This window comes from Alternaria arborescens, assembly GCF_004154835.1.
Source record: "Alternaria arborescens strain FERA 675 chromosome Unknown contig_8, whole genome shotgun sequence".
NCBI classification, from domain to species: Eukaryota; Fungi; Ascomycota; class Dothideomycetes; order Pleosporales; family Pleosporaceae; genus Alternaria; species Alternaria arborescens.
The window spans coordinates 716,466-740,601 of NW_021167863.1; the positions used below are offsets into that span (position 1 = coordinate 716,466).

A 24,136-nucleotide genomic window follows, 5' to 3' on the forward strand; every position below is an offset into this window, starting at 1 on the left:
CCTGACACCGCTCTACGGCCGACCCAACGAGAGCCTCGCCCTCTTCATCATCCTCAAGACATCGCTATCCGGCTCCCAACAAAGCAGGCGTGCGATTTCACTGCGTTTGCGGGCCCTTCCTCGTCATGAGCGTACAGTACCAGACCTTCACGCCCCCTCATCTCTTGAACAACAACCGCCGCTCTCCCACCCGCAACCGTAAGTCCGCTCGCTGCTCTAAACAACCCAACCCCGTGTCGGCTACTGACTTCGCTCCCTTTGCAGTCTTCGCCCCCACGCCCGCAATGACAGGCCGCAAGCGGAAAGCCGAGGACGATGGCAGCGCCGGAGACGACGACCGCATGAGTGCATCGCCATCCACATCGCCCGCCGTACTCCCACGACCTGCGCCGCGAGGCATGAAGCGCATGCGAACCAACATCTCAGGCCGACCCCTCCCCCTGCCTCGCCTCCTCGAGACCCTGAGCCCCGACGAGATGCGCAACCTCCTGCAGTCCATCTGCCAGCGCCACCCTGATATTGGCAACGAGGTTGTCACCACCGCGCCGCGGCCAAGCATACAGTCAACATTGGAGGTTCTGTCAAAGTACGAGGCGGCGTTCCAGGCTGCCTTCCCCTTCGGCGGCCGTGCATCGTCCGACTACGCATACAACCGGGTGCGGCAACAGCTTGACGAATTGCTCGACTCACTCAAAGACTTCACACCTCACTTCCTTCCACCCCACGAACATCAACCCGCTACATCACTCGCCTTCCTTGACGGCGCCACTGAGATTATCCATCGCTTACCCAACTGGGACACCTATCAACACAACCGACACAAGCAGGAGGCATACGAGGAAATGGCAAAAGCGTGGGCGATAGTCATCCAGGAGGCAGCGAAGAAGGCGGGCGGAATACAGCTCCAATATGGCGGATGGGACCAGAAGATTGCGAAGCACAATGAGATTTCTGGCGGAAAGATGCAGGAAGCAGTCAACGAGCTACGTGGAGGTCTTGGCTGGATGGGCACAGAGACGCCCAACCCTGCTGCAGGTGGGTCCAACGATGCCATGTCCATCCGCCAACAGTTGTTGAGTGGAAACTATGGAACCGGCTCTCCCGCAAGCATAGGTGCATGGTAGATCGACAACTACCAGGCACTAGCTGTGCCGACAGCGAAGTGGACCCAGGCTTTTCTCCCTGAACACATGGCTGCTTCTCTGGCATCTAGCAACGCCTTACTCGACCATCGACCGCGATCGCCCTCCCCACATTACCTCGCATCCATCACAGCATTACTACCATGGCGATCTTCCAACAATTACGGCCTAATCCATAACCGCGAATGATACCATTGCATGGAGGCATATTCCCATGATAACGACTGCATAGCGTTTCCTTCGGTTTTTGTTAACGTACAACAGCATCTGGCGGGCGGATATCATTGCACTGGCGTACCGGCTGCGAATCATTTTCAGACCCGAGCCTTGATCTTTGTGCCCTGTTTCGCCACTTGGCGTAATGTTTTGACATTATTACAAATCATGTACCCGGCTTGGGCTACTGTTCGACGGATTGCACTCTTGTTTTTTTACTTTGTTTTGGAGGAAGGAATGGTGTTCTGTATTGCAAGAGCATCTGGAAGCGGACGGTATATGTACAGGAGGAAACCCTTATTGGAGTATGGAGAAGAATAGACTTTTTGTATATACGCTGACTGAGTTTCTGCATGTGACTTCTTAAGGACTCTGAAAATGCTCACTGTATCATCGAGGCTAATTGTGGAGCCATTCCACGATAGTTTGCGTTCGACCCAGAACTGTCGAGCTTTCGGAAGCTCTTTCCGTGAGGTTCAGTATTTGGACCGCTCGCGCGGCAGCGCGCTTTCGCGCCTCGTCTCAAAGATACAGTGGTAATCACGTAACGATAGACGTTGGTGTAATCCCAACTGTTGTGTAACCCCAGTATTCGTGTGACCCCAATGACCCTTGTCCTGACGACTCACTTCCACACTTTCACCATTCACTCATCTTCTCACGCTCACGCTCACGCTCACACCTTCCCTATTCCCAACACGTTTGAGCTTGCTCCTGTCAGATTTTCTGTTATCAGGCACTGTACTACCAAGCAAACACCATGGCGATCACTACAGACTACCCTGGAATCAAGGGCGAAGTTCGTGTTGCTGAAGCCGTCCTACAGGAATATGACGACGATGAGGCGGAGAGCTCGACGAATGCGGCGACAAAATACATCGAGGCCACTTCCGGGTCGACCTTCGACATTCGCTTTGAGATGACTCCAAAATGGCCAGACAACCCAGTCTTATTTCGAACTTATGTAGATGGGCGGCACGTTCGAGATCGTATCGCAAAGCAGGAGGACTTCAGAGGTACTAGCTACGAGATACTGGTTGAAGGCTCAGCTTATACAGAGAACGAGCGGCGGTTCATAACCAAATTTGCTTTCTCTGCCCTCCGAATTGGTATTCTGGCTGAACATTGATATATCGCTAGATCTGACTTCCTCCCAGATGATTCTGACGTCCGTTCCGCTGGAGATCAGCTTATGAGAGACATGAAAGAGATGGGAGGGATTAATGTCCATGGTTTCTTCGTCTAGAACGTTCGCAATTCCAGCAAGCTGGAGGTATTCGCAATGAGTACCTCGGACTTTGGCAACATACCGGAGAAGGCTCTGAAGGGCAGAGCCTTGTCCCATCAAACAATGTAAAGAGGGATAGGCATAGGAGGCTTGCAATATAGACTAACCAATTATAGTCTGCGTGCTCCAGAAGTTATACCGAAGACTACGCAGCTGACATGCCGATACATGAACAATGATCGCAAGCCCTTCATCACTTTCAAATTCAAGTACCGGTCTAAGGGTATGTGAATCTAATTCAGGACTCCGTAAATCACGCAGCTAACGTATATACAGCTGCCCTTCAGTCTCTTCTCATCATCCCCCGCAATCCCAGTCCAGTACCGCTCGAAGATCGTGACGGCGATATCCTTACTCTAGAGGAGTCCCACGAATTACTTCGGCGTCATCGTGAACGAGAAGACGCCGCGCCAAGTGTCAAGCGAGAAAGATTCAAGCGAGAACGAAGCAGTACCGCTGTCATGGAGGATCAGGATGATGACAACGTCTCTTTTGTATCTGCTAAGCGCAGGAGGCTTCCCATTACTCTAAACGAGGACGGTATCGAGATTGTCGATTTGACTTAGGCTACAGCCTGAAGATATAGCCTGACGAGAGTGATTTACTAGAGGCATTTCTATCGATTGCGAATCTTTCATGTCTTCAGAAAAAATCTTCTCCTCTCAACGTCTTATCTGGTCTGTCTTCCCTGTCAGTATAGACTTCTCTCACTTGCTTAATTAGCTTGAAAATCTCAGGTGACTGCAACTCATATAATCGTCGATTTAACTTTTACCTTCCTGTCACGACTCTCTTGCACTTCGCACTCACGGATACCATGGCTATCACAACCGGTATCTCAGGCCTTGAGGTCACTGTCGAGGTTGACGCAGTAGCGCTATCAGAACACGAATATGCTGGTGTCGAGGACGGCGAGGTTACGACTTCAATTACCAAATACATCGAAGCGCCACCAGCTATCGACTTCTCTATCCGCTATCTTTATCGTCCACCATTCACCCCTCCTTCAGCAATCCAAATGGATATACTTCTGGATGGCAACTACGTGCAAGCTCCGTTCATTGAGTGGGGCGGTAAAGAAGGCTGCGAGGGATACTTATGCTCGAGATCTACTTCGTCCGCTGATGGACGTAGCTTTACTCAAGGCTTCCAATTCGCCGAGCTAAAGACTAGTGAGCTCTTGTTCATCGGCATCTTCCTTGGTACTAGCTGACTACGAAAAGACGAGACCAATACCCCGGTCACCAAAGAGGTTGCTGACCGGCTGACAACTACCGGTCGTATCGTGCTTTACTTCTACTTGATTGAGCATCTAGAGGCAGTGGAGCCAGCCGAAGTACCTCAGCTTGCAAACAACGAGTTTGATTCTCTCAGTGAACAGGCGTTGCACAAAACAGCTGCAGCACAGGGCGATGAATTGTCTCACCAAACTAGGTATATTTGTTACACCCATGAAAAGCGTCGGCACTGACTTGCTCAATAGCCTCACTATACCAGTACAGCGCGACAGCATCACTTTTAACGAAGTAGAGACTACAGGAAATGAGCCTTTTGCGACCTTCACTTTTCTCTATAGATCAATTGGTCAGTCACAAGTATGTCAGGTCAAGCCATTTCGTCCGCTAATAACCGTGCAGATGCGCTCAAGTCTATTGGTATTATCCCACGTACTCCAAACCCGTCACAGCAGTCAGAGGATGAGGATGAGGACAAAGATCCGGAAGACATGACTGAGGAAGAGATGAGGGCGGAGCTCAAGCGCGTACGCGTAAGCGATAGGACATCTCAGAAGCGATCATACACTTATGACTGACCGGTCACAGGAATAGAGGCAAGACACTATTAGGATTAAGCGCGAACGCGAAGAAGAAAGCCAGGCCGGTGATACCATCCTCGTAGACGACGACGAAGTTCAATGGGTTCGTACTCAGCCAACAATAGTGAGTGGAGAAGGTACGCCGTGGCCCTAGGGCTAAAGATGAGGTGGTAGCTTTGGACTATTGAGCGACTCAAGTAATCAGGTCGACGAATATTGGCCAACATGGCGGGTTTGGTGCTTGTGATGGTGCACAAGCGTCAGTTGGGGTATTGTCAGTGACATGGGTGGTCGATTTTCCTCACTTCATTTTTCTCACATTTCTCAAATATCCCACGGCGTTCTACTTCCCTTCATCCTATTTTTCGTTGAGTGGGGCGTGTGGTCTTCGCACTAAGGCCGAGGTCGCTAGAAGGGAAGCATCGAGGAATCTAGCATGCCCAAATTACATCTTATGGCTATGGACGCGCGATTCAGTGACGCGCCGGAGATGAGAACTTTCAGAATTACCGTCTCTCACCTGCCGATAATCACCTTCACCTCACGTTCCATCCGCCAATGCCTCCATCCTCATTTGAGGTGAAGGCTCTTCCACAGAAAACACCTTCAATACATCTTTGGAAATGTTACCACTCCCACGGACATCTTTCTCTCATCACTCTTCGTTTCCTTTGTCGCCCTAAATCTGTACCTGGCGCCATGGCAATCGTAGATGAAGTCTCAGGGCTCGAGATTCAGATCTACGTCAATGGAAATCCACTTCGCGAGTATGTCGACCAGCACGCAGCCGTATCGGAAGCCACTTCGGAAAGCTACATCGAAGTACATTCAAATTCGGCCTTCGAGATTCACTACTCGTTCAAGGCGCCGTTTCCTGCCGACCGCCCTGTATCTATGATCGTGACAATGGACGGCAAGGACATCGACGAACCTCTTATTCGTCCCTGTGAACTATACAACCAAGAGGGTCATGTCAGTTCCGGGCCAATCTCGAACGATGGTAGGAATTGGTCGACAAAGTCATATCGCTTCTCACCACTTGATATCAGTAGGACGTCTTTACTTCTTACAAAACAGCATATTGATGTATATACAGGGGAATGCAGCGAAAATCCTATACCGGAAGATTTACAAAAGAAGATACGGCTCGTTGGTATTATCACTTGCGAGTTCTACTTCCTCAACAACGCGAGACGCAGTCCGAGGACCAACTTCGTACACCAGGAGCTCGAGAAATTGGACACAGTCAACGAGAAGGCTATCAAGGGCGAGTCGCTGTCGCATTAGGCAATGTCGGTATGATTCGCGCTAAACATCGAGACGGACTAACGTGATTACAGTCTTGGAGAGACGGAGCCTGCGGAAGAGATTGAGTATTACGATGCCGAATATGCCGACGGAGGGGAGCCATTCGCAACATTTCACTTTTACTATCGCTCGCTTGGTAAATTTTGCCCTCAAACTACAATTTTAGCGGATTGACCATATCATTCGTAGCTGCACTCAAGGATTTACACATTATCGAACGCACCCCCGACCCAGTCGACTTCCTCGATGGTGATGACACGGTTCTCGGACAACTGAATAGGGAACAATTAGAAGCTATTGTGCGGCGCTTCAGGGTAGGTCACCTGTTACCATGTGTCTGTATCTGACGCGCTGACATGGACTAGGAGCAAGAAGAGACCCGTGTACGCATGAAACGCGAGCTATCCGATACCTCAACCGTAGGAGGCAACGATCACGGATTCAGTGGCCTGAGTGCAACATGCGACGACGACTTCATCGAGATACGTTCGGTCGATCTGCGTAGAAAGAGGAAGCAACAACGCGTCAGACAGATACCAACTGATGAGACGGAGGTCATAGAACTTGACTGAGCAATGTGAAGGAAGAGAACCCACAACGATATGGCAAATTTGATGGCGCGTTTGAAGCATCGAAGCTATATTTCACAATGATCTTCAGGAAGACCAGTGTGAACATTGGCTCTTCAATCTACCACAACTAAACATGTATATTTACCCATCTCTTCATTGGTACTACTGTCTCTGTAAGTATCCAAATAGATTTCCTCAACGCTATAGAGATACTGCGAACTTGCCGGGTCAATATGTCCGTGAGCAGATCTGCAAGCACATCAACTCCCCCTATCATGACTGCAGGTACCCAAAAGGCTAGCGGATCCACCAAGACCCTTCCAAACATCCTACCTCTCGCCGGTCTTGACAATCTCACGATTCAGACAGCATTCGAAAACCGCCTCTTCACAGCCGTTGAGCTGACCTCAGTCTACCTTACCCGTATTCGTGAATTAAACCCCCAGTTTCACGCGGTGGCAGAAGTCAACCCAGACGCCACATCCACGGCCCACCTCCTCGATGTTGAAAAACTAACAAACGGCGCTCGAGGCACGCTACACGGTGTGCCTATTCTCTTGAAGGACAATATGCCCACTCTTGACGCCACGTCTACAACATGTGGCAGTGTTGCCTTGATAGATGCCAGACCGTCTGAGGAAGCTGAGATTGTGAAAACGGTACGGAAGGCGGGAGCTATAGTACTGGGCAAAGGAAATATGGCAGAGTGGGCAGGCTTCCGGTCTACGAGTGGATGTTCAGGTTGGAGTGCTAGAGGAGGTCAGACTACAGGCATTTACCACCCAGGCATGAAGGCCAGCGGGAGTTCGGGAGGTTGTGCCGTAGCGGTTGCAGCAGGTATGTGCTTTGCAGCGTTAGGCACAGAGACATGCTACTCCATTGTTTCTCCGGCTGAGAAATCAGGTATCGTGGGCTTCAAGCCTACGCGCGGTCTTCTTTCTTCAGAGGGGATAATTTACGCATCCAAAAGACTCGACACTGTTGGGGTACTTACGCGTACTGTATCTGACGCATCGCTTTTCGTCCTTGGTCTTGTGCAGCAAAGCGACCACATCCCTTCGCCAACAAAGCAGAAGCTATTGCAAAACCTGAGCAGTGCATGTTCAAGCACTCATCTAAACGGCATTCGCATCGGCGTCCCCCATCATCTCAGCGAACTAAAAAACCTTCCTAGGTGTAGGAAGGAAGCATTTGAAAAGACGCTCACATTATTGGAAAATGCAGGCGCTACCATTATCCACGACTTTCAGATTACTGGTGCTTCGAGTTGGGAAGCTCTTTCACCAGAAGCTAAAAGCATTATTCTGGACACAGATATCAAGGTTGCGATAAACTCATACCTCTCTTCCCTCGAGACAAATCCTAACGGAATCCACAATCTCCAAGATCTCATCACCTTTACGAAAGCTCATCCAGCGGAGCAATACCCGCGGCGGAATGTCGAAGGTCTCAAGAGGGCGGAAGCCTCTGATCTGAAAGGGCTGCTTTATAGGACCATGTTAGTAAAAGACAACTACTACACAGGCGAAGGTGGCATCGAAACAGCTTTGTGTACAAATTGTTGCGACGTTATAATTCTACCTACCTTGAGTGTCACCATACAGAGTTTTGCTGCGAAAGCAGGAAGTCCAGTGATAAGCGTACCGATGGGGGTGTTTCCCATAGATACGCCCATAGAGAAGGATTCTAGAAACCACCTGGTCAACGTCGCACCTGGAATACCGTTCTCGGCATACATATTCGGAAGAGCGACAAAGGATGAGGATGTACTTAAAGTGGGGCATGTGCTGGAGCACTTGGCCAAGGTTATGGATACATTGGTGCCATATGTAGAGATGTGATGAAACGGAGACCATGGTAATGAATTACGAGTCTATCCACGAAGCGACTTTCAGTATGCTATGTTATATTAGTGAGCGTCTTTTCGGTAGGTGAGCCTGTCTGTAGCATGCCATACTATCATATTGAACGTTGCTTATGCAAGGATGCTACGTATTCTGCAAATCATGTGCTCTGCTTGCCATACAACCCCATATCATATTTACCAAGCCTACTCAGTCCAACTCGATGACTTCGTCGTTACTGGTTGGGAAGCAACGTTGCTTTGCGGGCCTCTCATTCACCATCTCAACGTCTCCGTCTTCACCATCGTCATCGGCACGGTCTCGCTTGCGTGTCTCGGCCTCTTCCTGCTTGAGCTGTCGTATCCGGTAAGTTTCTGTCTAGATAGCCGAGGATAAAGGAGGCTCACGTAGATTTTATTCACCTCCTCTTCTGAGACCACATCCTTGACTGGTGCTGGACTCGATGATCGGGGGAGAATGGCGAGTGACTTCAGAGCAGCTGCAGAGCGGTATCTGAACTCAATAACGGCGAACGGGCGACCTTCTCCATCGACGTAGTCAGCCTCCATGAATTTGACAGGCGCGATGCGCTCAGGCGGGTCGAGACTGTCAGGATTGTTAGCGCATGATAGGAAGCCAGCTTTGCAATACGTACGTAGTCTTGTGCGAGACGGATGAGCCTTTCAAAGCCTTCTCAGGGACTTTGTCGTACTGGTACATTGACGGGACATCCTTCCATGCAGCCGCCATGCGTACATTGGTGACTTTGTGGAATGCTATAGAGATGGTACCCGTTTGTTCCAGTTGCTCCTGGAGCTCGTGCTCGATTGCGCTCCTCTCATCGTCTAGACACGTTAGCCATGTGGTAGGAATGCTGACTAGCTACACTCACGAGTATCCAGAGAGGCGAAGCGGAAGCGCTGGCCCATGAAGTTACGGCCCGCTTTTGCGCTGCTGGCATAAATGTGCCTCGAGACACCGTAGTAGTCGTAGTTGCGCTTCTCGAAGATGAATTTGCGCATGTCCACGCCGTCGATGCTGACTATGGCCTTGATGCTATAGTGCTCGAAGAGGTAACCGGGGATGTAGTAGCGGACGCCGAACTGCTCGCCTGCTTCAGACTCGATGTAGACTATCTTGGTGTGGAGATTAGCATCTTCACAGTCATCAAGTTCAACAACGGGGCGATTGTCCACAAGGACAGACGCTTCGAGGTTAGGAAAGAGAGGGTGCGGGGCCATGACGAGGAGGTTCGTGACGATAGAGATTAAGAGCAAATGAGAATTGCTATCTGACGCGGTCTGTGTACAAACAACTGCTGTTGTGGGCAGGAGCAGTGTGAGTACGTAAGCAATCATATGCTTCATGCCGGCGAGGCAGGCACGAGGCAACGACGACCTCACCGCTCACCTCATTGATTTCTACAACCCTGGATTCATTTTACGTTACTCATCCTCGCCATCGATATTGAAAGATCCCTTTTTCCATTCTGAACACGCATTTGGTCAAAAACGTGGTGAACGACGTAGGCTGCACGTGCCGCACTCTCGGGGCTGTCTTCGACACAAAATAGGCCCTAGGTATATACAATAGCTATTAGTTTTCAGCATGACAACTCTGATTGTAGCGTATACCTTCAGGCTGCATGTTCGTAGTACGCAGCCCAAAGTGTACTAGCTTCTGTATACTCGAACTTCCGCTTCGAGCGCTGACGTCGCAGGACGCTAAAGACTGTTCTGTCCGTCCAACGCTAGTTGTTGGACTAGCAGCAGTCAGATGTTCTACTGGTATTAGTGTTGCAGCCGTTATGACGCCCCATCCGCAGCGAGCCGGTCGTCAAAAAGAAAAACGGATGCTGGAATGACCAGATGCATCTGGAATGTAAACAGAGCATTATAGCTGGAGATTTTTCAAGCAATGAACTATGCGCTAGACATTGAGAACCGTTTGATATGAGGCGCGTTAATTGTTGCCTACGAAATCGCTCCCGCTCTTCCTTCCAAGGTTTATGACCATGACTCAGCCTGGCAATCATTATTGTCAATTACAGAAAAGTGTTTCTGGCTGTAGCCCAAACTCCGATGATAATGCAATGCTTTGAGTTGAATGAATTCGTGAAAGGAGTGTGTCGTAAAAGTTCGTGAGTATGTCGTAAATATCGTATCGTATCGCATCAGGATGTCGCCATCATCATGGTGCCGTCTTTTCCTCCGATACCGGTTCGTTCAATCGTGCTTCCCGTGACTTCCTTCGGAGGCGTGCTTGGAAGGAGAACATCACCAGTATTATTAGAGCATTCACGATCATGACGATCTGTAACCATTTCACAGTTACCTGATAATATGTCAGTGGGTGACCTGCGACATGACGCGGGCGACTGACCGCTTCGGTGCAAGCTATGCTGGTATTCTCGCGATCTCCCCTTGGCACGAAGCCTGGTTGATAGTTGCAAGCTGCCATCTCGCGTGTGCAGTACTGATTCGTGTTCAGTTTGCCACTCATCATCAACCTCTCGGAACTGCAGCCCCACTGGTCGTCGCCTCGTTCGGTATAGTGAAGCACGACGGCGGAAAGAGCAGTTGCAGATCCAGCAAGAGTGGTAACAACAATACTAAGCATCCAAAAGCGACGTGTGCTCTGAAGGTGGTCAGTCTTGTCTAATCAAATCGACCTCAAAGATACGTACAATGTTGTACTGCGAGTCCATATCTGGTTTGCGCAACGTACTCCAGGCAATAAGAGCCACAACAGCCGCCGTCAAGTTCAGACATCCAGAAACGATAGTCGCATCTGTCGAGGCCTCCTTGAAGTAAACGATTGTGTCGTCTGTCTCGTACTGTTGCAGTCGGTCGTTGAAATTGCTTGTTACTACTTTGAGACCGCGTGGTATGACCCAATCTGTAAGGATCCAGTAATGCGTCGTCAATGCCACCGAGACGACGGATATGAGGAGGAAGGCAATTGACGGCACCAGGGCGAGTTTCAGAATCTTGTCGTATTGAAGCATGTTGACGTTCAGGAGTCGGTCCTACACTGTGGCAGGACGTCGCAAGTGATGGCCAGATTCCAAGAAGCGGAATAGCAGCCCGCAAGTACATGGGCATGACCTACCTAAAATAAGGCGCGACACTCGTCCGTTTCCTGCTGCGCCGTTCCAACTACCAGGCGGATGTCTAAAAGCTTGTGCGGGTCTCGGCGCGCATCATGACCCGCCTCTACGATCCTCTGCCATGTCAGACATCATTAGGCTGCGCTACGCTTGATCCGCGCCATAGACCCGTCACTTTGACGACTGGATGCGATGAGAGTCCCTCGTGTCGTGGAGTTTCATCCAGACACCCGCGCTGTCTGCGCTGTGAGATGCCTGATGTCTTTGCCGTACCGACCTGGATGGGTAGCGTGTCAGCCACGCGCCGCGGGCTTCACCGCATAAACGGCAACGACTCCGAGGCCTTGGTCGACTGGAAAATCGCGCTTGATGTTTGTTTCGCTGGTCGCCTAGCTGGGCGTAAAGAAGATCTGGTTTTGATTGGCAACGTTTGAATGTCATAGCTCTAGTTGGGGTTGAAGAACGTCATCAGGCCCCTGTGAGGAAGCAGCCGGCATCTGTGGATGGTATTGCCAAGACTTACCTACTTGTCGATTTGCCGTCGAACCCGACACCTTGCCTGTTGCAACCATACATCATCATTTCGGGTTCGACGCAAAACGCAGGTACAAAGCGGGGAAACTGGGGTGGCTGGTACTGCCAGCCTCGTACAGCGTTCACATTGCTGATTACGTAGCAGGTAAGGCGCTGCTTCGCACCATCCTAAAGCGGCACTGCATCAAAGAACCAACACAGGTTGGTATCATCTTATCGCTTTCGTTTCTTTTGACAATACATGAATAGGACTTGCGCACTTAGCTCCTACATTGGGCCAGCAGCTCACGGCTCCTGCCATCCATTTGCCTCCAGTGACCAGTCTGGCCGGACTCCACATGGGACACAGCCAGGCCAGTACCATTCAGGCTTCCGCCCGCTGACGGAGTTCCGATACCCAAACCACATTCTTTGAATCTCAGGCCACTGGATGAATTGGCCATTTCCACCGCGAAACGTACTCTCCCTTTCTCCGACATCTGCTATGGTGAGGTCGGGTGGATACCTCCTCGTCCATGCAGGAGGATCGGGTTGAGTTGAATTCTGTTGAGTCGCCATGCTCCATCCACTTTTCCAGGACGATGACTGCCAGTAGAACTCGTCTATTGTGACACTCCAAAATTTCCACTTTCCATTTTCAGAAACGATTTGGTCCTGGTATATCGCAGAATTGAAGCTGCCCGCTTTGTTGACCGACGTCGAAGGCTGCAACAGTCTCGCTCGCAGGCTTGCCGACCGACCATCTTCTGAGACGATGATGACAGGCTGTGGACGCCAGTGGAAAGATATGCTAGATCGGAGTGCCGAACGGTTCGTACCATACGATGCCTTCATTGCTCCAGTTATACGTTCGGGGGTACGGAAAAATCCTGCGAATGGCGATGCTTTGTGTCCATTCTTCGCGAACAGCTCGCCCAGCTGCTCCCCTAGAATATCGTCGGCGTAATAGCCGTAAGCATGCGACAAGTTCTCACTACCATCACAGGCTGCACTACGTTGGAGGCGGCGCTTAAGGTCGTTGACTGTCACATTTTTCGAACGTGTCGTACTCCCTTCTGCCACACGACTGCTAGTGACATTCAAGAATGGCGGGATAACTGCATCTGATGGCTTCAACCCACCTTTTCCCCACCCAATGTAGTAATCAGCAACGATCTGTGGCGCCACCACAATATCCTGGACTTTCCAAACCCCATCTTCTTTGACAAACCGGTTCCTGAAGACATTAAATTCCCATGAGGCAACCTGGCGGTTGACATCACCCAGCATGGCAATTTCGGTACCACGAGCTATAGCCTTTCTGCCGTTTTCTGCCACTTCAACAATCATGTCGAAGATCGGATGATCATTGTTGACCCCTTGCGTCAAGCCCTCTGGACCCATGCGTTTGAGAAATTGCCTGACACCAGTCTTACCTCTTAGTGCAGTTTCGTTGCCAATGCGCACAGTCGTATTTGCAGTATGCAAATCTACGACATCTGACCACATCCTTCGATCAACGTAGTAGCCATGGGCATGCATCAAGTTCCGAACATCGTCTTCATCGTTCAACCTCTGGATCCTAGCTCCTAGTTGCTCGATGGTCTCATTGTACGGTTCAGGGTCTCCCACTGCCGGCGGTATCGGTAGTCCAGACCCTTCGGCTGTGAAATGATACGGAATAATCGAGATGCCCTTGCCGTTAACATTACGCCAACCGTTTTCGTAATCACCATTGTACATGTTGTAGTAGTGTAGCAACGATATATGCCACCGATTGTCCATCAAGATATATTCGTTTTCGTATACTCCGCCCTGGATTCGCGTTCCACCCTTGCCGTCGCCCTGGAACCAGATGCCGTTCCAGCGTCCTCTCGCGCGCTTTCCGTCAATGCTCAAGCTAATCACAGGGGTCTCGACGATCATTGTACTGAGAGACCCAGAAACCAAGCCGTTCATGTCGCCAGAATCGTTGCGCAGCCATGTTTCGATTGACGCCGGACCATGAGTGGTCACGTTGCCCCAGATGAGGGTGCTGTTGATACTGAAGAGTTGAGAGATGCTGTTCCATTGCCCATACTGTGCGAAGTGGGACAACTGCCTTTGGAGGTCTTTGACTCGTCGCACCGATTCGACGCGCACTACTTCGCGAGCGAGGGTACTTACGTCGAGCGCTGCATCAACGAAGACTGCACTAAGGAGGAAGAAGAGACATGATAAGATAGAGAACAACATGACGAGCATTACAGTTTTGCGTGTTCTGTTGTGGCGTCACACGCCAAAATGAGGGTTAAGTTATGTCCTGGAGCCCCACATACTCATGGCAACTTATTACTACCGCATATGGTCATTGATATTAATGCGCCGGCTATGGTCCGAACAATTCAACTACCGTTGAAGCAGGACCGGCATATGAACCTGGCTTTGTATATCCCTCATAAATCCTGAACATCTGAGCTGAGCTTTCATCCCGCAGTGGCGAGAAAGTTGTCTCAGTTGGACGCCTTCTATGTAGAAAGATTACAGAGTGACAACGCCACCCGATCCGCGCCTCCAAAATAACTTAATTGGGGATTGAAGAGTGCCCCAATAAATTTTCTGCAGTGATTTGAAGCGCTCCGGGTAACCCCCGCTGTACCCCATCGCATTTGAAACGTACCAGACCAGCTTTGATCCCACTACAATGGCCTTAAAGGATCCCAGTGTAAGAATTGCGGCGGGATCGACAATTGGTTCGAGTGCTCGAAAGTCAAAGGTGATACTAGTAAACATGATCAGCTTGGCTTCGTGCCGGACTTGACGACAGACATGAAGGGCCGTGAAGGGCCATGTCGTGTAACCCTTGATGACCGATCGAGGGACGACACGTGCAATCCGTGGAGCGAAAACTTCTTTGTATATGCGGTTTCGAAGTTCTGCTGGTAGGCGAAGCAGTGGGGAGGAGAGCTGGTTTTGCGCAGCACTTGGGTCGATGTTAGTGAGTCGATACTAGTGGTCGAAATAGCTTACATTGAATCGCAGTCTCGGTCGGTCACCATGTTGGTGCGTTTGAGCCTATGTCGAATATTAGGGGTACCCGGGATGTGATAGACAGAGGTGAGTTGCATCAAGAGGCAGGAAGAGAAATTGAATACCCCAAATGGCGGACCGTAGTAGCGCCGCCAGGCAACACACTCGCCACGCGCACATTCCATATTAACTTCGAACAGCACCGATTACGATATGGAAAGCGCAGGTCTTCTGCTCATATGAACAAGACGCGCCACGGACTAGCTACCATAATGTCTGCGTCAACTTCTATTGTTTTCTAGCTAGTTCAACGTAGCCAAGTTCGCGGATGCGGAACATTTGGAAAACATCTTCGGACTCGTATCGTTTTCTCCACTTCAGCCTATTACCCATACATATCTTACAAGGTGAAATAGTAATGACATGTGTCATTTCAGACTCTACTCATCATTATTCTTTTCTCAACTTGAGTGACTCTAAGTACTTTTTCCCTTATACAATGTTGTATCCGAGCGTCTAAGCGGGTATGTAGATATGAAACTCCGCTGTGTACCGTATTACACCATTGTTTCTACTACTCACCCTTTCTCCTACGGTTGAAGCTCCCTTCGGCACACACACAATGTATTTCGATTTGCGTTATCGGTAGATCAGATGATAACAAGCTGAAGTTATCGAAGGAGGTAGCGCAAATAAACGGTCGCTCATAAGGCAGCATCAAGGGAAGATCTCAATACTCATCATAGTAATGAACTAGAACACTAGAAATTCAGGGACAGGGAGGTTTTCAATGGAGGACAAAAGAATCTCCAATTTAAACGGAATATGTACGAAGTAATAGAATGTATATACAAGAACAGATGAAGTTATTCTCCTCTAAGCGATAGCTGACTCCATCAGAGTCGCTTAGATCTTTCCGTAACCAGCGGTCTGCTGGACGTTCTTGGCGCTGGCAGCAGTACCGGCAGCGGCAATGTTCTTGCCCTTCATGCCGGCAATGATGCTGGTGTCAGAGCCAGCCATGGTGCCAGAGCTGCCGTAAGCGTTGGGCTCGCAGTTGCGGCCCATAGCAGACTTGCAGGCAGAGCCGTTGGAGCCAACAGCGAAAACCTTGCCTGGGAGACCAGACTGAGCAGCCTCCTTGACGTTCTGGAAGACGTTACCCTCAGCAATGATCTTGGCACCAGAGTCGGCCTCGAAAGCGTGCTGGGAGTTGGCGTAGAAGTAGTTGTTGACGGCGTGGAGAAGGGTGTTACCAGCGACCTTGGGGGAGCGGCCGGAGGTGTGGTGGATGTAGTTGCCCTTGAGGGTGACCATGTCGGAGCTGCCAGTGAAGTACATGCCCCAGTAGTGGTGGCCATCGCAGGTAGCAGACCAGGCGGTGGCACCGTTGATCTCGTTGTTGGTGATGGAGACGCGACCGGAAGCGCCGTTACCGAGAACAATGTGCTGGCGGGCGATGAGGTCGGTGGTGACGTGATCAATCCAGATCATGTCGGCGCCGTCAACGGTGATGGCATCACCACCCCAGACGTATTGAGGGTTGATCTCGGTGAAACGGACATTCTGAACAATGATGTTCTTGACGTTGCCAGTCATGCGGATACCCTTGCCCTTGATGACACCCTTGCTGCCCTGTCCAATCAAAGACTTGTTGGACTTGACAGTGATTCCGAGCATACCAGCCTTGTCGTAGGTGATGCTGCCAACCTTGGGTGCGTTAGGCTGGTAGTTGTCGCACCAGCCGTCCTTGTTGATGGCGATCTGGCAAGCGGAGCCAGTTCCCCATGGGCGGCAACCGGCAGAGGTAGCCTTACCCTCAGTGCCAGTGAAGTCGAAAGTCTTGGTGAGGACAATGACACGAGGAGAAGAGTCACCGAGGTAGCTGATGAGCTCCGCAGTAGTGGAGGGGTAGACAGGTTTGGCGCTGCCACCACCAGTGACACCTGGACAATGTTAGATTGAAGTCAGAAATGGACATGTTGTGAGATATACCCTTAGCAAAACCCTCAGCAGCGCCCTTGACGGCGTCAGCAGCGCTGACACCAGACGCGAAAGCCGCAACAACGGCGGTGAAGAGAGAGTACTTCATAGTGAAAGGTTATCGGATTGAAGATAAAGAATGGCTAGCAAACACAGTTTGCTGAAAAGAATGACAGATGATGAACGAGGGAATGAGTGAAAGATGATATAAGCTGGATGATAAGATCCGGTGGCTGATCTCGCATCTTTATATCTGACAGGATTCTTGGCTGGTGTTTGAACCCACGCCCCACTCACTCTACGGAGATATATTCCCTTCGAGCATCCACCTGGATCCTTTGGCGCCGTTCATCACCGACTGCGGTAGATGTCGGGCATTTCCAGGTGTTAGCAGGAGCGCGGCGCTGGACGCCGGCGTCTGGAAGGGGCGGAAAGTAACTTCGACCGACTGAGAGTCATGAACAGGTCAACAGTGCGTAGTTTGGCGTTGATGCGCTCAGGGAAGAGTGGCTTGACCGTTGTTTGCAAACAGGATGGCGTTGCGGATGTAGCTTCCCAAGGAGTCTAGTCCCGACAGTCCCGCTGTTGTTGTTTCATGTCAACATGACAGGGCAGCCGCTAGCTCCACAAAAATCATGCCTGGGTCATAGTTGGAAACATTTTGATTGAGCTTATCCGACATAAGATGAGAGGACTGCCCCTTGTTGGAGGAAGGAGACTTGGCTTGTGGCTCATGAGGCTGTGCTCTGCGATGTTATAGGATTCGTTTTTCCGATAGGTGGAATCTACAGGTTCCAAAACAGGCTGGACCGAGAATGTAAGGCTGACGGGAAAGTGTGATGAACAAGAATGGGACAGATGGTTAATTAAAGAATGCAAAGTGATACCGTCGCTGCTGTGGCGCATTTCGTTGCTTGGAGTAGTGATGTACCCAGCTAGTGCTATTAGCTGTCACCTGTCATCTGTCATATAACGCGCAATAACGCAATCCATCCCACGGCTGTCGGGAAGGTTGAGGCGTAAAGTTTGTACTTGTTAAGTTTACTTCCCGTAGTATAGAACGGGTGGTGGGAGACAGAATGGCACGGGCAGAAGATGGAGGGATGGTGGAGAGGCGTGATAGGATGACAAAACGGTGAGGCAGGGGTCGTGGCGACACTAGCGCGTTTTACTCACGGCTAGAGGACAAACACGTGGTTGTGCATGACGCTTTGCCTACTTTCCAATAGCTAGCCACAACAACGAAATGAAGCAACTTGAGAAGCCCAAGTCTCTCCACTGCCAGACTGCATAACCCAATTACACAGCTCAACGTCGACTAATCGCTGGGCTGCGAGGCCTGCACGCGACTTTCAGCATGAGGCGCCAACCATACAAGAGTAGCCGAAGCTATGAAAGGCAGAGCAACTCCTACCGTGCAGCACCGAGATACAGTAGCCAAGTTCCTTGTGATTACCAGGATACCCATCTTTCATCAGACTGCATCTCCTCGCCCACCAATTCGAGCTCGGACTACATCACCCCACGCCGTGGATCTTATGAAAACTCCCCTCCTAATTATAAGCAATATGTAAATCGGACCATGGATTACGACTACACTACGCAGACAAGGCGAAGCAGGGATGGGAACGGGTTTTCGCAGCCTCGTCCGGGCTACCAACCGCGACCAACTCGTCGGCCGCATAGAACTCGATCTCAAGATTCTGACTACATAGCACAGGATTCCCAGTCTGACGATGATTACATAGCCTCACCTGAGCTGAAGAGAGATGTATGGAGGGATCGTACGTCAAGGTACGACGACCGGTACAGCGACAATCCTTTTAGGGAAGCTTCACCGATCCGTGACTCTTCATCAAGACATCACAGTGAAAGTCCACATTCAGACTATGCTCAGCATCCCGAAAGGCGAAACAAGCAGAAAATCAAGGCAGGCTGGGGTAGCAGCGACTTTCACACGCAAAGCCACAGCTTGAATCCTCGAGAGCATGAAAACTATCTTGAAGCAAAGCAATTTCTGGATCGCTACACCAAGCTCCACGCTCACCCTGCGGATCGGTCCGACACCGAATCCTACAGTACCGGCGATAGTAGCCCAGCAAATCGCCAAGATGAATCTTACGAGCGATATCCAGGCCCTCAACGAGATGCTGAGGATTACTACGCGCCAAGTCGAGACAATTACCGAGAAAGACTCCATGAACAACGTACTCGTTCGCGGCATGCAAACGACCGTTACCACCGGCCCGAGGGGGAGTACGACGAGTACAACCAGCGCAACCGCTATGAATCTCACTCAAGGAATCTAGAACCCCAATTTAGTCGGCCTGGTCCATCCTGCCCAGACGCTGAAGACCAGTATACGAGCACCTTTTCAGCTCCTCATCCCTCAAGACATGCAGACCGCTCCTTCAACCGGTCCGGCCCCGTATATCCAGGCCGCAGGGACAATACTCACGCCATTGCATACTCTGACATAGCTTCTCGACCCAGTACCTCACATTCCGACCGCTTGTCTCGTGTACCCACAGCCGTTGACTCAGAAGACTATCCCTCACCGCCTCCTGCGGTACCTACACCACCTTTACTTGGGCGGCAGCGGCGGCAGAGCGGTAGTGACTATGGTCTCATGCCTGGTGCATGGGGAAGCAGGAGCAGAAGTAGAAGTAGGAATGGATATGCATCTGGAAGGAGCACAAGGAGTAGAAGTCCCTACACCTCTCCTCCTAGACGGAACAAACACACCGGGAATAGAAGGATGATTGGGAGCTATATGAGTGACAGTGATGATGACGGTTTAGGGGAGGGTGATGACTACCTCCCCAGCGACAGCGACGACGATCGAATCAGTGTGGGTGGTGGAGGGCAGAGTGATATCTGCGAGAAGGATAGTTGGCGCAGTAGAGATGGAGGAGGGTATACGAGTGAAGGGGTTGAGAGTGGTGTTGCTGGAGGTGCATCTTATCGTGGAAGATGGTAGTGAGGATCAAGTGCAAGTAGGCGAAGATGCGGGTTCTGAGTGAAGGACATAGAAGTGTAAAAACTTGATAATATCGTCATCTCACACTCCTTTCTGAGATGCGGTGAGATGGTACCACTACCATTGCATTAACATCTTCATCAAACCGAAGTATATCGTATGCACAATCGTATGGTAATCCTTGCCCGGATTCAAATAGTCCGAGCTACCTGTCTCTTTGATATGGTACAATGTTCACTTCTTCGTCTCTTCATCTCTGTTCCTATGCACTGGCTGTCGCCTCGGCAGCATCAGGAACGCCCGCCTCGGCCAGAACCTCTGTTGGCTTCAGTTCTGCAGTTGACATGGGCCCCGCAGGCCACGGCTTCCCTCTCGCATCTTGAACGCGGATAATCTGGTTCTTCGGTCCTGGTACGCAGCCTGCATGCGGTGTTAGTATCCAATCACACTGGTTCGCTTCATATTTCATACCATTGACAACAACAATGCCATTCTGCTCGTCGATCTGTAACACCCTCAAGTTCTTGACAGTCACGCTCTCATTGCCCATGTTTCCCGGCATACGCTTGCCAGGTAGCACGCGAGAACCTGAACCTTGGGAACCTCCGGCTGAACCCATACCACGATGCATGAGCGATTGACCGTGGGATGCTGGTTGACCGCCGAAGCCGTGTCGTTTCATACCCTGAACACATCAGTTGTCAGTCCCTGTTCCTATTGCAGCTCGTATGCCATGTTGAACTTACACCAGCGAATCCCATTCCCCTGCTTATCGCCTTGACATCCACCCATTGTCCCTTTGTGAACCACCCCGCGCCAACCATCTCCCCGATGCCAACGCCCAGCCCTGCCTCGTCCCTAACCTTGAATTCAACAACCCACCTCTTAGGACTCACGCCCGCACCCGCAAAATGTCCCAGCATGGGCCTGCTGACATTCCGTGCTTCTTTTTGTCCAGCACCGATCTGCACCGCCCAGTATCCATTTTGGTCTCTCCGTTTGTGCGCAACCACTTCATTACGGTCAAGTTGTAAAACGGTGCATGCTGTGCGCTTCCCTGTTTCGGGGTCGTAGATGGATGTCATGCCCTTCTTGAGGGCGAGAAGACCCGTTCGCAGGGGTGTGCTGTGGGCTTTTCGCTCGAGCGCTGCGGTAGATGTGCTGGTGAGGGCTTCTCGGGCGGGATGATGTGCGAAGCGGTCGGGTTTGGGCGTGAAAGTGGATTTTATGGTTCGGATCGATGTGTATGCGATGGCGGGTCTTGAGGATATTTGATGCGCATTTTGCTGGAGGACGGAGCGCGCTGATGAAGGAAGAAGAAAGGATGGTGGTAAGAGACCCCAATTGAGGGGTGCTTTGGGTGGCATTGTGATTATGGTATGGGTACGTGGGATATGCGGCGATGATTGTTCGCCGCGGATATTTTGACATTCCCGGCTTGAAGCTCAGATTCCTGCACGGACCACATCCCGCACGTGTAGCCGCGTTCACAGTCACGCTTCGAGCTAGGCTCAAAGTATCCTAGCAGCTCATCGTGGGGTATCCGGACCCCCCTCTCGATGAAGTAGGCTTCATCACAAACTCGGATATTGTGAAAGTTTCAACCAGTGTTGTAGGAGATGTTATGTTTTTGAGCTTTTAGAGCACAGCCATGTCCAGCAGGCAGGTACCGAGATACAAGGAGACTATACAAGTCAGATACCACCCGTTCTCAACGTACAGCTATATACCATCTGCATCTCTCTTTCCCAAAAAAGCAAAAAAAACTATAGCAATGGGTATCCTCCAGGTTGTAGAAACGCCGTTAACTCCTGCACCACACAGTGGTGCGTAATGTGACATGCAAGACCCATATCAAATAGGTTAAATACCTCGCGAATATCTCGTACATGACGAACTGTTCTGGAAGATTGCGAGAACACAAGGTGATTTTTGTACTGAGTATCTCAGTTAGGTAGGATGATCGCAGGATTTCCATGAGCGACGCAGTTGGGGGGCAAAGACTATACAAGGTCAGTATACGGATATTCAAATCATTGCAAGATTGAGAGCTTACGCGAGACACCACAGAACCCGGACGCACTATGGTATTGGGCCCAATGTGAACTCCTGCCTCGATCACACAATTATCGCCAATGTACACGTTTTCCCCAATGTGTACTTCTTGCGCGATCTCGGTACCGTTGCTCCCTTTCAATGACTTGTTATCGGTGGGTGTTTTCAAAGTCTGTATTGTGACCCGAACTCCAATCTTACAGTTCCTTCCGATAGAGATCCTTGCAGAGTCGTGGAGATGGCAATCAGCACCAATGACAACATTCTCGCCCATACTAAGGTGGTAGCCGTAGTCACAAGCAAAAGGCGTAGCGACATGGCAATTGGGACCCATGTGAATCTCAATTTGCTTTCCTTCGCGATGACGACTTGCATTCAGAATCTGTTTGAAAAAGTGGTCGACGGTTGTGCTCGACAAAACGTTGGAGGGATTTGCCTTGCTGCTGTTGAAGATGGACTGGGCTTGCGTGCTAAGATGGCGTTCGTGCATTAGGGTCTTGTCAAAGGGGTTAAATGGCTCCCCCGCTAGCATCTTGTCTTTCTCAGATCTATACGTCATTGAGGAGGACTCTGTAAAGCGCGTCGGTGATCGCGTCGGTGGCAAGGATGTTGGCGGTGGAGGAGGCGGCGGACGAGGATGCTGCTGTGCCACATGTAGCTGTTGGACAGGCTTGGCGACCCTGCAGATGTGTAAGCTGATGAAGTTCAAGTACATTTGTCTTTTGAATACGCATGACAGATACGATCCATTATCGGCAGTATTGTCTTTCAACTCGACGTGTTTTCAGCTAAGAGGAAATACTCACATAGTGGTGGCAGGGACAGCAGTGTTGATAGCGAGGTGATTCGTGCTTGGTGGAGCATGGTGATAGCCACGAGAGGTATGGTGAGGCTGCTGTTGCTGTTGAGATACCGGTTGATGATCGTGGGTTGAGGGTCTCTCATAGTGGTTTGCCGCAGGTTGCATATACTGTGCCGGGGGCGGCGGGGCCTCCGGTTGGTAAGCCGCTCGGACTGGTGGAGGTGCAGGATCACTCCAGGATGGCTTCCAAGGCTTGCGCTCGGTACTGTTGCCTGGATGCATTTCGGGTGTTGGGTAAGGGATTTCACTGCTTTGTGGCCCACAGTGGGGCGTGTGCTTTTCTTGACATGTTGGGCACGACGTATAGGCAGCATACTTCTCCTTGGCTAGTATGGCAGGCGGTTTAGCAGGCCCATTCTTTGGCCAAGGTACTTTGTTGGCATAGCCCTCACAAACGAAACCGCCTCGTGTGCAATTATTGCCTGGTAAGGGTCAGACTTTGTCAGACTTGGAACGCATGCTCAAACATACACTCTGGTTTGGCCTCATCGCACTTCTTCTTTCTCCTTCTGCAGGTTCCACAACCAGTCTTAGTGCGGTTGGCAAATTGCTGGAAAAGTTAGTATAGTAAAGGGGGTGGGCCAAAGATACATACCCGTTTCCTCTTCTTGAGCTCGACTTGTACGCCAGCACGCGTGAATTCAGTCTCTTCAATCATGTCACGCGACTCGGGTGACAAAGCATTGTTGCGGGAAGGCTCTGTAGGACGTGGCTCACGGGGTTGGAAATGATGAGTCGCATGAGGCAGTTCACGGGGCTCGGTCTGCCAGCGGCGTTCAGCATCTGGACGACCTAATGGAGGCAAACTTGGTAATTGGGTGGTCTCCATGCTCATGGTCGTGCTGCGGTTTAGAGGCTGGTAGGGAGGCGGAAGCTGTCTGGGGCCGGCAGTCGTCTGATCAGGGCTGTGCTGACCGTAGGCGCCTTCGTCGGATCCAGAACGCCTCCTCTTGTTTGGGTTCTCGGGAGACGACCTTGTCTTGTCAGAACTATTGGGAGACTTATCTCCACTGCTAACAGTGGACGAGCTCGAATCGCTGTCTGGAGAGTGACGGTTGTGCTCAGGGTCTGGAGAGGTAGGGCTCCAAGTAGAAGATTTAGCGACAACGGATGGCTTTTGCTCGTCGGGTGGACTCAGAGACAAGCGGCCATTGACGGACGTGAAGGCGGGGCCATGGGGAGCGGAATTAAATGCGGGCATATGCAGTACGGTCGACATGTCCAAGGCGGGATATCAGAGGCTGGATGGATGGTTCACGGAATCAAGTCGAATCTACGGTGGAGTGTGGGCAGGGTGTCCAGCCACCATAATCTTGCCGGGCAGTTTTGATGGGCTTGGTGAAGGTGGGTGCAAGTGTGCAGTGAAAGATGTCGGGGATGAAGTCGGTGGTTACACTGTAGCGTAGTCGAAGCAAGATGAGTTCAACGGTCAGGCCAGG

General features: G+C 50.9%; 14 protein-coding genes across 14 annotated transcripts; 7 read left to right on the forward strand and 7 right to left on the reverse strand.

Moving 5' to 3' along the window:
• Positions 1-125: 125 nt before the first annotated feature.
• Positions 126-1,124, forward strand: AA0111_g4461 (Tethering factor for nuclear proteasome; the record flags this gene model as incomplete). The annotated part of the gene is made up of 2 exons (XM_028650467.1): positions 126-198; positions 265-1,124. 2 exons carry the CDS (start codon positions 126-128, stop codon positions 1,122-1,124), a joined length of 933 nt encoding a protein of 310 aa, XP_028507760.1.
• A 994-nt stretch (positions 1,125-2,118) lies between these two features.
• On the forward strand, positions 2,119-2,487 carry AA0111_g4462 (hypothetical protein; the record flags this gene model as incomplete). The annotated part of the gene is made up of 1 exon (XM_028650468.1): positions 2,119-2,487. One exon carries the CDS (start codon positions 2,119-2,121, stop codon positions 2,485-2,487), a length of 369 nt encoding a protein of 122 aa, XP_028507830.1.
• A 153-nt stretch (positions 2,488-2,640) lies between these two features.
• AA0111_g4463 (hypothetical protein) lies at positions 2,641-3,212 on the forward strand (the record flags this gene model as incomplete). The annotated part of the gene is made up of 3 exons (XM_028650469.1): positions 2,641-2,711; positions 2,763-2,869; positions 2,923-3,212. 3 exons carry the CDS (start codon positions 2,641-2,643, stop codon positions 3,210-3,212), a joined length of 468 nt encoding a protein of 155 aa, XP_028507831.1.
• Positions 3,213-3,463: 251 nt separating this feature from the next.
• Positions 3,464-4,616, forward strand: AA0111_g4464 (hypothetical protein; the record flags this gene model as incomplete). Its single annotated transcript, XM_028650470.1, has 5 exons — positions 3,464-3,818; positions 3,870-4,080; positions 4,130-4,230; positions 4,284-4,414; positions 4,476-4,616. The coding sequence occupies 5 exons, from the start codon at positions 3,464-3,466 to the stop codon at positions 4,614-4,616; spliced, it is 939 nt and encodes a 312-aa protein (XP_028507827.1).
• Positions 4,617-5,161: 545 nt separating this feature from the next.
• Positions 5,162-6,342, forward strand: AA0111_g4465 (hypothetical protein; the record flags this gene model as incomplete). The annotated part of the gene is made up of 5 exons (XM_028650471.1): positions 5,162-5,510; positions 5,559-5,733; positions 5,803-5,906; positions 5,960-6,084; positions 6,136-6,342. 5 exons carry the CDS (start codon positions 5,162-5,164, stop codon positions 6,340-6,342), a joined length of 960 nt encoding a protein of 319 aa, XP_028507828.1.
• A 233-nt stretch (positions 6,343-6,575) lies between these two features.
• On the forward strand, positions 6,576-8,183 carry AA0111_g4466 (hypothetical protein; the record flags this gene model as incomplete). The annotated part of the gene is made up of 1 exon (XM_028650472.1): positions 6,576-8,183. One exon carries the CDS (start codon positions 6,576-6,578, stop codon positions 8,181-8,183), a length of 1,608 nt encoding a protein of 535 aa, XP_028507759.1.
• A 213-nt stretch (positions 8,184-8,396) lies between these two features.
• Positions 8,397-9,427, reverse strand: AA0111_g4467 (hypothetical protein; the record flags this gene model as incomplete). Its single annotated transcript, XM_028650473.1, has 4 exons — positions 8,397-8,540; positions 8,594-8,792; positions 8,842-9,031; positions 9,079-9,427. The coding sequence occupies 4 exons, from the start codon at positions 9,425-9,427 to the stop codon at positions 8,397-8,399; spliced, it is 882 nt and encodes a 293-aa protein (XP_028508130.1).
• Positions 9,428-10,376: 949 nt separating this feature from the next.
• Positions 10,377-11,193, reverse strand: AA0111_g4468 (hypothetical protein; the record flags this gene model as incomplete). The annotated part of the gene is made up of 3 exons (XM_028650474.1): positions 10,377-10,520; positions 10,569-10,823; positions 10,873-11,193. The coding sequence occupies 3 exons, from the start codon at positions 11,191-11,193 to the stop codon at positions 10,377-10,379; spliced, it is 720 nt and encodes a 239-aa protein (XP_028507826.1).
• A 921-nt stretch (positions 11,194-12,114) lies between these two features.
• AA0111_g4469 (hypothetical protein) lies at positions 12,115-14,043 on the reverse strand (the record flags this gene model as incomplete). The annotated part of the gene is made up of 1 exon (XM_028650475.1): positions 12,115-14,043. The coding sequence occupies one exon, from the start codon at positions 14,041-14,043 to the stop codon at positions 12,115-12,117; it is 1,929 nt and encodes a 642-aa protein (XP_028507758.1).
• Positions 14,044-14,328: 285 nt separating this feature from the next.
• On the reverse strand, positions 14,329-14,580 carry AA0111_g4470 (hypothetical protein; the record flags this gene model as incomplete). The annotated part of the gene is made up of 1 exon (XM_028650477.1): positions 14,329-14,580. The coding sequence occupies one exon, from the start codon at positions 14,578-14,580 to the stop codon at positions 14,329-14,331; it is 252 nt and encodes an 83-aa protein (XP_028507754.1).
• A 1,143-nt stretch (positions 14,581-15,723) lies between these two features.
• On the reverse strand, positions 15,724-16,909 carry AA0111_g4471 (Pectin lyase; the record flags this gene model as incomplete). The annotated part of the gene is made up of 2 exons (XM_028650478.1): positions 15,724-16,763; positions 16,813-16,909. 2 exons carry the CDS (start codon positions 16,907-16,909, stop codon positions 15,724-15,726), a joined length of 1,137 nt encoding a protein of 378 aa, XP_028507753.1.
• A 1,473-nt stretch (positions 16,910-18,382) lies between these two features.
• On the forward strand, positions 18,383-19,780 carry AA0111_g4472 (hypothetical protein; the record flags this gene model as incomplete). The annotated part of the gene is made up of 1 exon (XM_028650479.1): positions 18,383-19,780. One exon carries the CDS (start codon positions 18,383-18,385, stop codon positions 19,778-19,780), a length of 1,398 nt encoding a protein of 465 aa, XP_028507752.1.
• A 262-nt stretch (positions 19,781-20,042) lies between these two features.
• On the reverse strand, positions 20,043-21,147 carry AA0111_g4473 (hypothetical protein; the record flags this gene model as incomplete). Its single annotated transcript, XM_028650480.1, has 3 exons — positions 20,043-20,200; positions 20,252-20,465; positions 20,527-21,147. The coding sequence occupies 3 exons, from the start codon at positions 21,145-21,147 to the stop codon at positions 20,043-20,045; spliced, it is 993 nt and encodes a 330-aa protein (XP_028507751.1).
• Positions 21,148-21,726: 579 nt separating this feature from the next.
• On the reverse strand, positions 21,727-23,898 carry AA0111_g4474 (hypothetical protein; the record flags this gene model as incomplete). Its single annotated transcript, XM_028650481.1, has 5 exons — positions 21,727-21,783; positions 21,837-22,515; positions 22,642-23,119; positions 23,169-23,247; positions 23,293-23,898. The coding sequence occupies 5 exons, from the start codon at positions 23,896-23,898 to the stop codon at positions 21,727-21,729; spliced, it is 1,899 nt and encodes a 632-aa protein (XP_028508032.1).
• Positions 23,899-24,136: the final 238 nt, after the last annotated feature.